This window comes from Penicillium alfredii (genome assembly GCF_028826965.1).
Source record: "Penicillium alfredii strain IBT 34128 chromosome Unknown utg000012l_segment0_segment0, whole genome shotgun sequence".
Taxonomy (NCBI): Eukaryota; Fungi; Ascomycota; class Eurotiomycetes; order Eurotiales; family Aspergillaceae; genus Penicillium; species Penicillium alfredii.
The window spans coordinates 1,197,973-1,213,693 of NW_026622709.1; the positions used below are offsets into that span (position 1 = coordinate 1,197,973).

Here is a 15,721-nt window from a genome sequence, read left to right on the forward strand (position 1 = left end):
ATGGAAACAGACTTGGAGAGTGGATAGAGGCGGTTCATCCCATTCGATTTCCCTGTTCTGGGGAGCCACAATCATATCTTGCAGTCGGAGGTAAAGAGCCGGTGGCTCAGAATAGATCTGGGCTTCACTCGAAAAAAATGTGGTTTAGTAGCGGTATTCTCTGACTTCTGTGTATGATAGCGATTCCAGAGAGATCCCGGCTCCGGGGCCGTGGGTAAAGCATCTCATTGCAAGTTGAAGATGGAGGAAAGTGAAAAGGTAAGAAACATGCCGTGGGATCCGATGGGTGCTCATGATCTTTGTATATCGTCTTAATAGTGACTCGTCCGTACAGGGAAGCCTACATCTCCAGCGCCAGAACGGGCCGGCGATACCAAAGTCTTCGGATCCGTCGTATTCATGAAGAACGAAAAATTTGTAGCAGATGAAATGATTGAGGTAATCACGTTCACGCCGGCATAGAAGCGGCAGCTAATTCCATCTTAGTATTGGAAGATGTTTTCTTGCTCGATCAAGGACCGTGAAGAGCTGACGGTTGCATAGTGACAGACAGAGGATGTCTTCGGGCAAGAGGAGGTCTGTTATTGAGAGTAATACCTCCACCGGAAGGGCAGTCAACGTAGTCGAGCCCTGAAGTTTGGGCTTGGGATATGAGGCCTTCTGTTTTTCTTGGGAGCAAGGAAATGACATGAGAGAATTACGCTGCAGATTTGCCATGGTTGCAGTATGACAGTCCAGAAGAAGTGAAGAGGAAAAGGGAAGATCAAGAAGAATAAAACATCAAGTGTCGTATTAGAGCCAGCAGGATCTCCTCACTGTCATCATGCCCAAAGCGGAATAGTATAGTACTTGGGAAAGAGCTTCCAAGTCTTGTAGACCAACATGCTTTCCAATAAAAAGTATGCTGAAGATTCATATAAAAATAACCCTGAAAAAGGGACCGTTAGTTGAATAGCAACAAGAAACTGTAGATGCTTCAAATTTACAAATTAAGATCAAACGCTAGCTAGGGTAGAGAGTAGAATAGTATAATAGAGGCGTAAAAGCATTCCACTCTTTAAACAATACCTATTTTGCTAGCAATCAAAGCTGATAATCAGACACATAAAGATGATCAACTAGTTTTATACCCATTAGGCATTAGAAGATCATAGGTGAAACAGAATGACTGAAGGTAGTCTCATTATCTCTGGAACAAGAAGACAACAGGACTGAGATGCTACTAGCTACTGTCTCAGATTGTTTGACAAAATACTGTAGGCAGGTTCCTTCAAGAAAGACACCGGCTGTAGCTTCCCATTGCAAACAAAGAATATGCGACATGGCCTGAAGAGGCGCTGATTCTTCCCCCATCTTCTCTCACATCTTCCTTAAATTATCCCCATCCCCTACCTTACAGGTCCACAACCCTTCATCTCACAATTCATCTCAAGCATCTTCATTGCCCCATCTCCATCGATCTATTTTCCATCACCCTATCTTCTCTTACTCCATTGGCCTGAGCTCCATCCGGAACCCATCGCCATCATGGGACGCTGGGGCTGGCGTACGTCTACAACCCTCTCCCCATCAACTCTGCTATCACTAAACATACTCTCCTGCAGGCCTTTTCGAAGGTGACATGGACCTTGACATAGCTCTTCTGGTGATCACAGATCTTGGAGTCGGAAGTGAGGACGATTGGAAGTGGAAGCCAAACATGATGATCTCCCAAACCGATATGCTTGCGCCGCGTGAAGCCTGAGCCTGCTACCGAACGGCCGATTACGCCGACTTCTTGGCTAACACCGTCGTGCCCTATGTTCGAAATAAGTTCGACAGTGACAGTCTTGGAGATAGACTGTTTGCCGCCTCTGTAGGAATGTCAGATAGCCAACCGCCCAGAGCACCGTCCCAGCTGCATGCCCCCCGAGAAGCGCCCAATGATCAATGTCTGAACAAGCAGGGGGTCCTCTATACAGCTTGGTTTGTTGTCGGGCAAGCTCTGCGACTCTTGTTTATCTAGCAGGTCAAGAAGTTATGACTGGGATTTCTAGTTTCGTTTAGAAGAGATTACTAAATGGTGGTCTTGCAGTGGTGTCATTGTTCTTCGTATCGTAGTGACCCTCCTTGTCATGTTGGCACATCAGTCGAGGTGACAACAGGTGTTCCCTCCTTTTCAATAAGAGATATCCGACTCATCTTCTGTTTTCACCTTTTTGTCAGTAGGTTTCCTCGCCCAGACTCTCCGACTGTAGTAATATTAGCATAGAATGGGAGAAAAGCAACATCTAAACAAGAAGAATGAAAGAAGAAGAAGAAGAAAACTCACGCATAACCATAAATATGCTGACTAGGCCTCTTCAACTCCGCCCTCACCTTCGCTAAATAAACCTGCACCTCCTCCTCCGTCCACGGCGCCGGCGCCCCAAACTTGGTCAGCAGCCACATGGCATACCCCTCGAGCCCAGACGCCCAGTGGTGGTAATTAAGCTGCCCGGCCTCTTTCAGCGCGCGGTCGCGCGGCCACGGGCCCATCGGCACTTTATACAGGTCCTCCTGCACGTCGACGAAGCCCGCGCGCTCGATCTTGCCGCGCATTGTTTCTTGGGTTGTCAGTGAGCGGCCGGCGCGCTCGGCGCACCCGATGAACACGTCGCCCCAGCCGGCGAGCGCGCTGTCTGGCGGGAGGGAGGCGTCGTCGCTGTGGACGCGGACATCGAATTCCATTTGTTCGATCCATCCGCCGGGGTGGAGGTTTCTGTATTGAATTTAGTTTCTGGGTTGGGGTTTTTTTAAGGGGTTGAAGATGAATCATTCGGGTTTTTGAATGGTTATACTCACTCGTAGCACTGCTTGTACAGTGCTTGCCACCCGTCTTCGGAGAACGCTCCTAGTAGTTGTCGCAGGTGGATGAAGTCGAATGGCTCGCGCCAGGTCCATTCGCGCTGCACGTCGTCCACCTCGAAGATGCAGTTGGGGGGCATCCATGTCACGGGGGTGGAAAGAGGTCCACGCCTCGGACAGTTGCTTTGTTGTAAACCAAGTATTAGGCCTATTGAAGCGATCAAGGAACGGCTTGGTGGGAATGCCTACCAGACGGGTACATATCAGCGGCATCTCTTGATGTGCGTTGGTAACATTTTACAACAAAGTCAGGAATTTTTGTACTTACATCGCCCAGCTTCCTTTTCCGGTCCCGACATCGAGAATATGCTAATACATACAATCAGCATGATGCCCAAGAAAAAAAAAATATATGGGTTTTTCTCACTTTGGGGAAATCGCCAATCGGGGCTCGATGCAGAGGATTCGGCTGGTGGTAGTCGAGCACGAGACAGACGATATGGCTATCCACATATATCAAAAGTGAGTAAACATGGTATATCCTTCAATGGTATAGTCTTCCCAGTGGGAGTCTTACGCAGCCTCAAAGGCTTCAAACTGCTTGTCATCCGAGGGACTCCTGCAGAAGGTTAAAAATAGAACCCCCTGATAAAGATGCAGCGTCACTGACCAGTAATCGTCTTCTTTCATTGCCTGGTATCTGGTTTATAGTTGAGGATGATGATATCCAGCGGGACTGGGTCGATCCCAGGTTGCCCCGGGCACCTTACCGTCGGCCATGTTCCATGCGGCCCTTGTGAATCTCCGACGTAATGGAGGTGGTTTCACTAGAGGGTTAGCAAAAAATAGAAGAAAAGAATGGCGTAATAGTTTCAACTTACGACTGGAAATCTTCGAGCGCATATGGCTCGTTCAGACTGTAGAAGTTGGGGTCCTGGCAAACACTCGGGGATCAGTCGACGCGATCACGCAAACGACAACACAGCAACTTACGATATCAATCGGGGTTTCAGACATGGCTGTGCAAAGACACACCAGCAGGCAACAAGCAAAGCAAAGCAAAGCAGCAAAAGCTACAACTTGCAGTTTCGAAGACGGCAATCCGATGGATGCGGGAGGAGACCCATTTCTCGGGCACAAGTCTCGGCACTATTCCCCCGCCTTGGTTGATAGTCTCTCCACTGCGATCTGCGCCCACGTCACAGCGGAAACTTGGGAGTGGCACATGCCTGGTTACTACATGTTTTTATGTTCCCAATGTTTGTGGTAGAATTTACTGGGAATTTAGTTATTTTTGAAGATCGACATGAAATAATTAGTAGAAGGTGAAGTCCATATGTAGTGGGTATACTTCGGCAGAGCCTTGGCATGCGAATCCATGCGCAAGACCACACCGCTAGTCCAGACGAGGGTCATTGCAGCACTTTTCTCTGCCAAGGATGTAAGAATAAATCAATATAGAATTAGACATCAGACTGTCTTCACTATTAGAGTCCATTTACTGGATCGCAATATGCAGTGTCTACGCATGTTTATCAAATCGCCAAGACTGCCGATCCCGGCACCGCCACGGGATCATCCAGTGCGAACAACCGTAACACTGGAGACTCGAACCATTGATGTTTCTGGAGGTTTGCCCGGCGAACTTCATCAGAGGAATGATCTGCTGAGAGAGAGAGAGAGAGAGAGAGAGAGAGAGAGAAGTGAAGCATTCTTGCCTGAGGTTTGTTTCAAGTCAGGTGATATCAAGTTACCTATCTAGGTAGGACCTAGGTATCACCGGAGCACCTCGGAATACATTCGTCTCACTTTCATCTATATCCATCTCGAGAAATCCGCCGTGATAAAAAACAGCGACACACTACACGGCTCACCAGCACGTGGTGACTTTTCCTTCCATCGCTCCAGGGCGATATGGTCCAGACGTTGCCTACCAACTAGTCCAGTGAGAATGGGCTGAAACATCCCGGCAGGGCAACCTTCTGGAAAGGAACGCGGCTCCTGATGCATCGCATGCATGCAGCAAGGGAGTCCACCTGAGCCCACCCGAGCCCACACCTTCGAAGGAGTGATTCGGCAAAAGAAGAAAGTAAAAAAAAAGAAGCACCAAGCGCAACCTTCTGTGCATGTCATCCAGCAATCACCATTGGCTGGCTGGACTGGCGCGCGATCCGCGGAATGGCCGGGCAGACACAGGGATGGCCCCCAATAGAACCTTGCCGTGTGCGAAATGAAAGATCACCGCGTGGTCACACCCGGACACGCGAGTCGCGGGTCGAAGGCTAGCCATGCGGCGTCTTGCAGCCCGGCCCCGCTTCTTGGAGTGGAGCGGCATCTATCTCAACAGTCTGAGACATCCGTGGATGGAATCGACTTGATATAAGATGGTCTCATGCTGCCCACGTGCTCTCTCTCGATCAAGCATTGTATGAAGCTTCGCTTGGCGACGCCTCCGTTCTTGGAACCGCAAACTTGCATCTCGGCGACCGAAGCAAGCATTTGCCAAGGGAAGTCAATTGGATATTGAGCTTGATCGCAACCAGAGAGACAATAGAAAGCCTATATTGAAATGAACCAGTGGTGTCGGGCACTCCAATTTGCACCAGGCCGATCTCGACCAGCAAACTCGGTTTTCACCGGGTCTCCGGCCAGTCCACTGCGTCTTTTTGCGAGGAAAGGGATGACCACGTGTGGTTGATGGTTGACAGAGGACTGGCGCGTGCTGGAATCCAGCGATATGACTGGCCCGAGCGGGAGTTTTATATAAGCCACGTTGGAGATCCACAGAACGTCAGATCGGAAAGCCCGCAATGAGCCTGCCCAGGTGGAGGTCTCGGGAACTGCAATCTCGAGGGAGTTTCATGAGAAACACGAGAAACACACATTCCCACCCTGTGATGAGTTTCCCTATTCAGTGGACTAGACGAAAACAGCCATGTTGCGTATCATCGCACAGAAACACCACAATGCATCAACATATCAACCAGCACCCCTTCAATTCAGCCTGGCCATAACCGGCAAAAGAGAAAGGAAAAAGAAAAAGAAAAAAAAAAAAAAAAAAAAAAAAAAAAAGGGAAAATAAGAAAAGCATGATGACACTCTCAAACGGTGGAGTCCGGCCGATCTCTCTCGCCCCACTCTAGGCGGTGGCGACCCTGAGGATTCTGCCACCACGTGCATCGCCCATTGGCTGCGACACAATCGCTGAATTCGGAGACGGACCACCTTCAGACTTTTTTTATTCTTTTCGTTCTTGGGGGGACTCTTGGGTGTGGACCCCCCATGGGTCATGGCTCCCCCCGGGCACATCTCTCTCCTCTCCTCTCCTCTTTCTCTGCTATAAAGGTCCGATCTCCCTCTTGCTCGTGCTGGGCTGGTATCCTGTCAAACTCTTGTGGCCCTGCCTGTGTGGATTTCCTCCGGGACCCAACACACCTTCCACCTCCCCCAAGGCTCCGGCTGTCATCATGTCCGACTTTGGCCCTCGTGCCCCTCATGGGCCCGACATGTCGGGAACCCATAACCCGCTGGAGGATATGGATGTTCATGAGAAGGGTGCTTTCGACCAGCTGATCCGACCCGACGATTGCTACACCCAGGACGGGATCTATTGGGCTGATCTGCCGCTGATGAAGAAGATCAAGTTCGTCAGCTCCTACGATGCCCTTGAGGCCAAGCGCGAGCTCAAGGGCATTTGGTCAATGACCAAGACCGACCCGCTGTCGCCCATCTCCCATTACTTCCGCAATATGGTCCTGCCCGGTGCCGGTCTGGGTCTGGAGGGCTACGTGCTCTTCTCCATCGGTAACCTCAAGCCGCTGTTCGAGTCGACCTTTGCCAATTGCTGGAAGAGCAAGCACGGGATTTGCAACCCCCAATGGGTGAACGCTGTTGACTATCTGGAGATTGCCGGTATTATCGTCGGTCAGATCCTGGTCGGTTTCTTGGGTGACTGGTATGTTTCACATTGAGATTTCGGGAGAACGAGAAGAAGAAATGAAGCTAATTGAGCTCCTCTCAATAGGATTGGTCGTCGCTGGGGTTTGATTCAGGATGCTACTATCATGTTGCTCGGTCTGGTCATGCTCACCGCCGCCTGGGGTGTCACCCAGAACGGCTGGGTGATTTGCTATGCCTGGTCGCTGTTCATCTACGGTATCGGTGTGGGTGGAGAGTACCCTATGACGGCTACCAGCGGTATGGAGAATGGCGTCGGCTCCGGCAAGGTCTCCACCAAGGAGGACCGTCTGCACCGTGGCCGCAAGGTCACCAGTGCCTTCTTGATGCAGGGCTGGGGTCAGTTCTTCAACCAGGCCCTGCTGATCATCCTTCTGCTCTGCTTCCACCACGGCAGCGGCAACAACCCCTACTCGGCCGTGGCCACCCAGTGGACCTACCGTGTCTCTTTCGCGATCCCCGCGGTCGGTACCCTCTGGCTCGTCTACTACCGTGCCTACCACATGAAGGCGGCCAGCAAGCAGCTGGCGGCGGCCAAGAAGAAGGCCTCGGTCACCGGCTATGATGCCAACTCGCTGCGCCTGACCTTCAAGTACTTCGGCTTCCGCATTCTGGCCACGTCGGGCGCCTGGTTCGCCAACGATGTCTTCTTCTATGGCAACAAGCTGTTCCAGAGCGAGTTCATCAAGGTCATCAGCCCCGAGACCCACTCGGTCATGCCGACCTGGCTCTGGAACCTATGCAACACCGGAGTGTCGCTGTGCGGCTACTACATGGCCTCGTTCCTGGTCGACAGCAAGCTGTATGGCCGCAAGTGGATGCAGATTATTGGATTCTTGCTCTGCTTCGTGCTGTTTATTGTCCCGGCCTTCCACTTTGAGTACTACCGCGCGCCCGAGAACATTAAGAAGTTCCAGGCCATGTACTTCCTCAGCTCCTTCTTCAACCAGTTTGGCCCCAACTCGGTCACCTTCCTGGTGGCCGCCGAGGTGTTCCCCACCCCGATCCGAGCCTCCGCCCACGGCATGTCGGCCGCGGTCGGTAAATCGGGTGCCCTGTTGGCCTCGGTGCTGTACAACTACATCGACACGCAGACCAAGTTCTACGTGGTCCCCTGGTTCGGTCTGGCCGGCATGGTCCTGACGGCCTTCTTCCTGCCGGACACCACCGGCCTGGACCTGAAGGAGCAGGAGCGCCGCTGGGAATTCCTCCGCGCGGGTCGTGAGGACGAGTACCACGGCCCCGCCGTCCACCCCAAGCACCTGTCGTGGTACGAGCGCTGGGTCCTGCGCAAGGGCCGCTTCTACGATGCCGAGCGTGACTACCAGATGAAGGTCGAGGAATACCGTGCCGAGTGGGAGGCCGCCATGGCCCAAAAGGTCACCGAGAATGAGAAGAGCGGCGAGTCTGCCGACACCGACGAGTCTCTGCTCGAGGGCCATGTCCACACCTACTTCCACCGCACCAGCCCCATGTTCAAGGGTATGGAGAAGCCTGTGACGGCCAAGCAAGATTCCTTTGCTCTGCCGCCGGCTGCGGAGGCTGACTCCGAAGACACTTACTCGAACGAGAAGTCTTCGCGGTGATAATGTGTTAAAATAACCTTTTTTTTTTCAACCCCCTTTCTTGTTTGCTTTTTTTTTGGGGGGTCTTTGCTTCCCCTGGTGTCTGGCTATTTGATGAATACGTGTCTTCACAGTCCTTGCATTGTTGCTGTGGACAAATTGCATGAATCGCATGATACATGACGCGGGTGGCTGGGAGCCTAATTGTAATTAGACGTTGATACCTCACATACCCAATCTGCATCCTTGCTATATGACCCTGTGATTGTGTTTGTAGTGTATAAGAATAAATTACCTCGAGTCCTGGTTTGCATCTTTGAACGGATAGTCTTGAACTTCTGTTGGGCTATTAAGCTAACGAAGGTGAACAGGGCTGGCCTTTTGATCGTCTACCTCACAATGTGCCCAGAATCTTATTCATCACGAAAGGAGGGGGGAAGTCACTCTGGACATGGCGTGGTATATTATTCAAATTGGACTAGATCCCGGAACTTGCGTTTTCTATGCCCCCGATATTCCGACGCCCGGATGAAAAATGAAGAAGGGGGATTAAATCATATAGAAAGGTAGTTTGTAGGCCGGGTCATAATGAGAAGTTCTGACTAACCCACGTACATGACTGACGCCTTCCAAGATTCCATGGATTTTTGTCAACAATGTCATAGCCACCATACCAACGCAAAGGAAATGAAGCTATTAGCCTTTGGATCCAATGGGTCTGGCCAACTGGGCATCGGCCACACCGACGACGTTTCCCAGCCCACGCCGTGTCTGTTTCTGGATTCCAGCGAAGACCGGCAGAGCAGACCGGCAGAATCAAGGACAGAAGAGACCGAAATAGTAAAGAAAAATCTCCTTGCTCAAAATGCAAGCCCCGACCTCTTGGATGAAATCGTCCACATCGCCACTGGCGGTAACCACACTCTGGTCCTCACTGCGCGCGGACACGTCTATGCTGCGGGGTGCAATTTGGACGGGCGATGTGGACCAGATTATGATTATTACAACAGCAATGATGAGAACTCGACCTCTGCCTATTCTTCATCTGAAAAGAATCTTCTGAACTTCCGGCGGGTCGTCCTAACGGACCCCGTTACGGGGACTGCCGTGCGCACGTTCAAGCATGTTGCCGCGACGTGGGAGGGGTCGATTCTGGTATCGCGCAGACCTGTCAATGCACCAGAATCAAGTCCACGCTCAGAAAATGCACCCAACTCCCAAGATACAGTCTATGTCCTGGGCTCCACCCCCAAAGGCGAGCTCGGGCTGGGTTCTGGTGATACCCAAGCACCTACATCTACACCGACACCTGCATCTGCATCTATCCCAGCCTTCCCACCGCATGGTACATCTATTGTGGGGTTAGCCAGCGGCATGGGCCATGCAGTTGCCATTCTTTGCACCGGCGAGGTCTATGGCTGGGGCGCGGCGCGGAAGGGCCAGCTCGGCGACGGCAATAAGCCAGCTAAGATTCTGTGGACTCCGACCAGAGTTGATGGGATCCCATTTCGTGCGTCTGGTGCATCATGTGGGCGCGAGTTTACGGTTGTATTCGGGGACTGCAAGAGAGGGGAGTTTGTTGTGTTGGGAGATCGGGGGAACCGGTGGGGGGTTCTGGATGGACCTCTGCATTTTTCTTCGGTGGGAGACACGCCGATGACTGCAAATTTAAGTGCAGAAGAAAACAAAGGCTCTGAAAGCTATTTGCAGCAGAGTGTGGAAGGTCGCGGCAACCCTTACACGTCTCTCAGCACAAGCTGGAACGGGGTGTATGTACATACTGCCCCGAACCAAGCCTTTTCCTCGCTCCCCTCGACCTCGACATCAACACACCTTCCTCCTCATACTTCTCCTCTTCCTTCTGCTTCTTCTGAAAAGTCTGATGCTGGCTTGCTTATTGCCTGGGGCCGCAATGACCGCGGCCAACTGCCCCCTCCAAACCTCCCAACCCCAATCAAGCTCGCCGTCGGCAGCGAGCATGCCCTCGCGCTCCTGGGCGACGGCCAAGTCGCTGCGTTCGGGTGGGGCGAGCATGGGAACTGTGGGCCTGATACTGATGTTCGGGGCAATGTGGCGGGCACTTATAATGTGGTTGCGCTTCCGGGAGGTGTGTGTGTTGGGGGTGCGAGGGTGGTTGGGGTTGGGGCTGGGTGTGCCACTAGTTGGGTGATGGTGACTTGATGTATGTTAGTGGTGTATATAGACCTGGAATTAAGTTGAGCTTTGAGCCGCACTCTGTATATCTTATGCTGTGCTGTGTTGGAGACACACTGTACAAGATTTGGTTGAAACGCAGCCATTATTACAATATGGCTGGACTGGCTTCCCGTATTTTTCTCTTTCTATGGTCTACCGAATACTCCTTGGTTGTTTATCTTTGGAAATATATCCAGATCTCTCTTTCTATTCATTTTGTGTACTGAGTATACAATCCCACATGTTTAGATTGATGTCCCGAGTATAAAAATCCTCCGCATAAAAATTCCCGGTTGTATTCTATTGATTCATAATTGGGTATCTGATAATTCTTCACTAAAGAATATCGTATCTCATTAATTGTGTGGCCATCTGTATCATCCTGACCTCGATCACACAGCGCATGCATATCTCGTGCACCAGCGAAGTCACAACATCAGTCAAAAAGACCAAGCCCACGTATCTATCCAGAATTAGCCGAATACCCCCACAACAAGAAGAAAGCAGAAGTACACACCTGAGACATGCGCTGCGTAGGCGGAATCGCCGCCTCGTCTCTCGCTCCTCTCTCAATGCGTGACCCGACCAGCCGAGAGAAATCGGGCTCCTCGTCACGCAGCGTCGGCTCGAAAGTGTCCTGCATAATTGTCAAACAACTTGTATCCCTTGAAAGTCCAAAGCGAAAGCTCCCACATACCAGGTTACCCGTAGCATCCCACCCAAGAATATCCTGCGGCTCCTCCTCGTTCATTTCATCCCATTGCCGATCATCGTCCGCTGGCACAAACAAACTATCAAACTCCATTGATCCCGCCGCCGACGCCGGAGGCTGCGCCGTACTCGTCCGCTGCGCAAGATGCTCCTGCGTCGACGAGCCCTGGAGCGGACGAATAGCCCTGCTGCGCTGGGATGCCGGCGGCGGCATCTCCGTCTGCATCTGTGGGGTGGGCGTCGGGGCCGCAGCCGCCTGCCTGCTATTAGGCTTAAGCTTGCGTGCAGTTGCTGTTGCGACGGGTGCAGGGGTAATAGGACCGGGGTCTGGCGCGCAGCGAGCTGCGGAATCGTCGCGCGCGAGGAACTCGGTCCATCTTCGCTGCCCACCTCGCCGCGCGTCATGATCGTGAACTCGGCGTTGATGCCCTCGAACTCGTATGCTAGTTGCAGTGGTTTGCATGGGCGCGTGTAGCGCGCTGTCACGGTGGCGTTGGATGTCTCGGCGTGGGCGACTGCTGCTTTGAAATCTTTTAGGTTAATTGCTATGTGCATGTGGTCTTCGACTAGGTAGTCTTCGAAGTCGCGTTTGTCGGTGGCCACGGATGTGTGGACGGGGTATTTGAGGACTTCTATTGTGAAATTAGTTTTCTTCTTTTGAAGATATCATAAATGCGCTTCATGCAGCCAGACAAGAGAGATCCATCTTACCTTTGCCGTCCGTCACTTTCGTCGTAAAACTCGTAAACACAGCCCGTCCAGACTCCGAGTACATGTCCAACTGCTCCGCCGACAAACTGAAATGATCAATGACCTGCCTTAGGAACCGCGGGTCGGCCGTCCACTGGTTCGTGGTCCTGGACCGGTCGAAGACGGCGTGCTGGATAGCCGCTGGCTCGTAGGTGAGCTTGTATGATTTGATAACACCTGCTCTAGAGTCAGCATCCAAAGTAATTGGTCCAAGCTGTCTGGTCACAGCACAACTGACCCAGTCCGCAGATCATCTTCACGGTCAGTCTACACTCCGCCTGCTGCGGATCTTCGTGCAGCTCCATGTCGCAGCGTTCCACGGCTGTGTCTTTGTTGCGGTCGATTCGGCCGCGGAAGACGGACAATAGTGCCTAGTATATACTGGGTTAATCAATTGTTTTTTATAGGTCATTCACCAGCTAAACATAAGTCATACAAAAGAGCTTATATAGAGGCAGCCACCGAGACGAATTGGGACGGGATCTACCAACTTACCTTGAGGTAGATCTGACAATAAAACCGATCCGTAGCCGCGCTGCCACTCGTCCTCTGAAACTGACGCGCCGAGCGAGCATCTCTATGCACGCAGAACGAATACGCTTCGAAAAAGAAATCCTTCTCGAAGGCAAAAGATGCGAACGCGGTCTTGGTTGAGTTGAGGGCGTTCAGACGAAGCTAGATACACGGTCAGCAGAGCTGGTTAAAGCTTTTGTATCTGCCCTACTATAAAGCACCATACAAAGAAAGGGAACAAGAAATCCAGCAAATGAACACACTTACAATGTCCGGCTCGGCCTCGATGGCGACGGTGTCGCTGAATTTGGACAGGCATATTAACACGTCGTGCAGCCGGACTAATGCTGGCGGGCCCAATGACAGAGCAAGGGTTGTCATGGCGATGATTCTCTCCCCTTTTTTTGGGATATACTGGATATCTCCTCGAGTCTGTCGCTGGACAATGGGTGAAGATGTACACGCGAGGGCGGCCATCGACGAAGCGGACAAATAATGATTACTAAGCGTCTCTATATCCGACTTCCGTTTGTCTTCAAGACGGCTTTTGAGGAAATAGGAGTGATATGGAACAGATGTTACAGGTATAGAAAGATGCTGTATTAACACAAAATCCTATGTACCAATAAATGGCTGGATATACGTCTGACTGGTCGTAACGGGGTGTTGATATAATCGCCGGACCGCTACCCAACACCAGATGCATGTCAAGGGACAGAGCGTCCCTCTCCGTCATTTTGTGCATTGGGTACATCCCCGTCGTCGTGATTTATTTGTGTATCTCTGTTTTGAGTTCGGCGTTGACCTCGATCTCGCTGCGGCAAAGGCTGCGGAAACTGCAGCTCCATCGCCTGTCGTCGGCGCCGTCCGCGTCGCACAACCTGTAGAAAATTGACACCCACCTGCGCGAAAAAGATGAGTACAAACGCGCCCACCACCAGGGTCTGCGGAATGTACGTCTCTGACGACTGGTCGGCGCCGGGGATAGGCGGGCTGGTTTCCAGGAACGCCGCGGGTCCTGAGCCGCCAAAGGATACTGACATCGAGAAGGCGAATGGCGTTAAGGACATGAGATTGTCGGGGGTTACTGAAGTGAAGAGTGTTGAGAATGGGTTGAGCACAAGTGGGATTATGCAGAAGATGAGGAGCGGGACGGCTAGTCATAAGACAGATTGGAGTGACGAGCGAGTGGACCTGGACACACTATATTAGATGGATGCAAAATCAACAGCGAAAGAAATATGGATGCATACCTATCTCGGGCCTCCAGCTCCCGAGCCCACCGGGCAGTAATCTTCAGCCGCTCCCTCACGCTGATCGCGGACAATAGAGAATACTTCTCTCCTTCGGATATGGGCAGTATACTCCCAAACCACCACGGGAACCGGGCTGCATCGGTTGGGACAGGTCCGTATGCTAGCATGACACGTGGATGAAGCCATGGTGCACCACTTCTGCGCTGTCTGGTAATAAAGTCCCGCCCCAAGTCAAGGAGCTGCTGAGTAGACAATGACTCCAGGGGGGGTTCGATGGTGGTATCCGCAGAGACCGGAGTAGGCACTGACGCCGTCTGAATCGACTCGAGTCGCTCTTCTTCCGCCAGAGGAATATCATCCACGCGCTCTGTTTTGGCCACATAATATCCATCCAGCATCTCCGATTCGACGACCTTGAACCGCGACACCCCTGTCGCAATCACGAGACTGCGACCATCCGGAAGCAACTCATATCGCTCGACCATCAGTTGCGTCCCATACTGCACAAACGGGACATTTCCCAACCTCTCGCCCCGCGGCCACCCGTGCCGGCTATACATGACCATCCCAAATTTACCACCTCCACCCTCGACCACCCGCCGGATCATAAGCCGATATCGAGGCTCGAAGATATGCAGGAAAGTCGGCATCGTCGGGAAAGACAGCGTGCACACGAAAAGCGGCAGATTATTTCCAAGGTCTGTCCCAGTCTCATCTTGATCGGCGGCCTCCCGTCGAGCGGCAATCTGACTGGGGAAGAAGGAATCGATCACCCGCACCAGGGTGTGGTTCGCAGGCTCTGCTTGCATGGCAGCAGGCATTCCTAGTTTCCGGCGGCATATCGGACACAGATCGGTATGGTCCAGGACCCGTGCAACACATTTGCGACAGAAAGTGTGGCCACAGGGTGTCGTGAGGGGATCCAGAATGAGGGCGTAACAGACCTGGCAGTCAAGCTCGGCCCGTAGGCTGTCTCGTAATGAGGAAAAGATGGCGTTATCCCGCTCTGTTCTTCCCTCTATGACTGCACTGTCCTCATAGACGACGTCAGAGGCATCGCAAGGGAACCGGCCCTCAAGTGCCAGGCTGTATAGACCCTCCAGCGGGCCACGCCGCGCCAATCGCGCGCTTTGCACCGTTCGATTCGATGAGTCTTGTTCCTCCACCTGCCATCGGACCATCAAAGCATTATCCTCCATCTGCTTCCGAAACTCCGCGTCCACTGCTGGCCTGGCCAATACCTCATCAAACACCCCGACCACCTTGCCCAGCAAGACATCAACCCCACAATCACCAACACAGTGTTCCCCAACACACCCCTCAATCCCATCCCAGTGACAGTAAAAGCCCTGCTCCCGTTCCTGGGCCACGGGATACGTAACCCCAGTCCGCGGCCGAACGGGCGGCAAACACGACCGACACACGGTATTCCCGCACGGCAAACGGAGCGGGCCCCGGAGTGGCCGCGAGCAGCGGCGACACTGAATCAACCGGACAACAGTGTGGGGGAGAAGTAGTTCCGCGCTCCCAGCGTGCGCTTCTTCTTCTTCTTCAGAGGAAATGTCCGAGTTGCTCGCCATTGTAGTAGTGGTCGGGTCGCGGTCAGCCTCGGCTGGATGCGGGGATGGCGAAGACGGGGCGGCTGCATTCTCCATGGCAAACGCTTTGCCTATAAGCAAGTCGCTCGTCAAGACTCTCAAGCTCCAAGACTGAGGGTGCGGTGGGACGATTTCTGAGGCATTCGGGGGGAGTTAGGTGGGCGATATTGGGGGTTGGAGCTTGGGGTTGGAGAGATCGGCGATCAGCAGAAGCGGGTCAACTTTAGATAATCTGACACCGCACTCCTTCACGGCGGTTGCCTACTAGGTAACTATGTAGCTCGCTATCTTTAAGAATATCCAGATGTCAATAGGATTATCTTATCCTCAATTAAGCATTACGCAAAGA

General features: G+C 52.4%; 5 protein-coding genes across 5 annotated transcripts; 2 read left to right on the forward strand and 3 right to left on the reverse strand.

Annotated features, from left to right (window-relative positions):
• Positions 1–2,307: 2,307 nt before the first annotated feature.
• On the reverse strand, positions 2,308–3,843 carry NUU61_009985 (uncharacterized protein; the record flags this gene model as incomplete). Its single annotated transcript, XM_056660510.1, has 8 exons — positions 2,308–2,740; positions 2,824–3,009; positions 3,155–3,195; positions 3,254–3,329; positions 3,404–3,445; positions 3,597–3,653; positions 3,708–3,760; positions 3,820–3,843. 8 exons carry the CDS (start codon positions 3,841–3,843, stop codon positions 2,308–2,310), a joined length of 912 nt encoding a protein of 303 aa, XP_056507008.1.
• A 2,450-nt stretch (positions 3,844–6,293) lies between these two features.
• Positions 6,294–8,369, forward strand: NUU61_009986 (putative MFS phosphate transporter; the record flags this gene model as incomplete). Its single annotated transcript, XM_056660511.1, has 2 exons — positions 6,294–6,781; positions 6,851–8,369. The coding sequence occupies 2 exons, from the start codon at positions 6,294–6,296 to the stop codon at positions 8,367–8,369; spliced, it is 2,007 nt and encodes a 668-aa protein (XP_056507009.1).
• Positions 8,370–9,035: 666 nt separating this feature from the next.
• NUU61_009987 (uncharacterized protein) lies at positions 9,036–10,529 on the forward strand (the record flags this gene model as incomplete). Its single annotated transcript, XM_056660512.1, has 1 exon — positions 9,036–10,529. The coding sequence occupies one exon, from the start codon at positions 9,036–9,038 to the stop codon at positions 10,527–10,529; it is 1,494 nt and encodes a 497-aa protein (XP_056507010.1).
• Positions 10,530–11,007: 478 nt separating this feature from the next.
• Positions 11,008–12,899, reverse strand: NUU61_009988 (uncharacterized protein; the record flags this gene model as incomplete). The annotated part of the gene is made up of 7 exons (XM_056660513.1): positions 11,008–11,181; positions 11,242–11,518; positions 11,557–11,884; positions 11,967–12,182; positions 12,244–12,376; positions 12,501–12,680; positions 12,786–12,899. The coding sequence occupies 7 exons, from the start codon at positions 12,897–12,899 to the stop codon at positions 11,008–11,010; spliced, it is 1,422 nt and encodes a 473-aa protein (XP_056507011.1).
• Positions 12,900–13,225: 326 nt separating this feature from the next.
• NUU61_009989 (uncharacterized protein) lies at positions 13,226–15,429 on the reverse strand (the record flags this gene model as incomplete). The annotated part of the gene is made up of 3 exons (XM_056660514.1): positions 13,226–13,605; positions 13,673–13,674; positions 13,772–15,429. 3 exons carry the CDS (start codon positions 15,427–15,429, stop codon positions 13,226–13,228), a joined length of 2,040 nt encoding a protein of 679 aa, XP_056507012.1.
• Between the last annotated feature and the right edge of the window lie 292 nt (positions 15,430–15,721).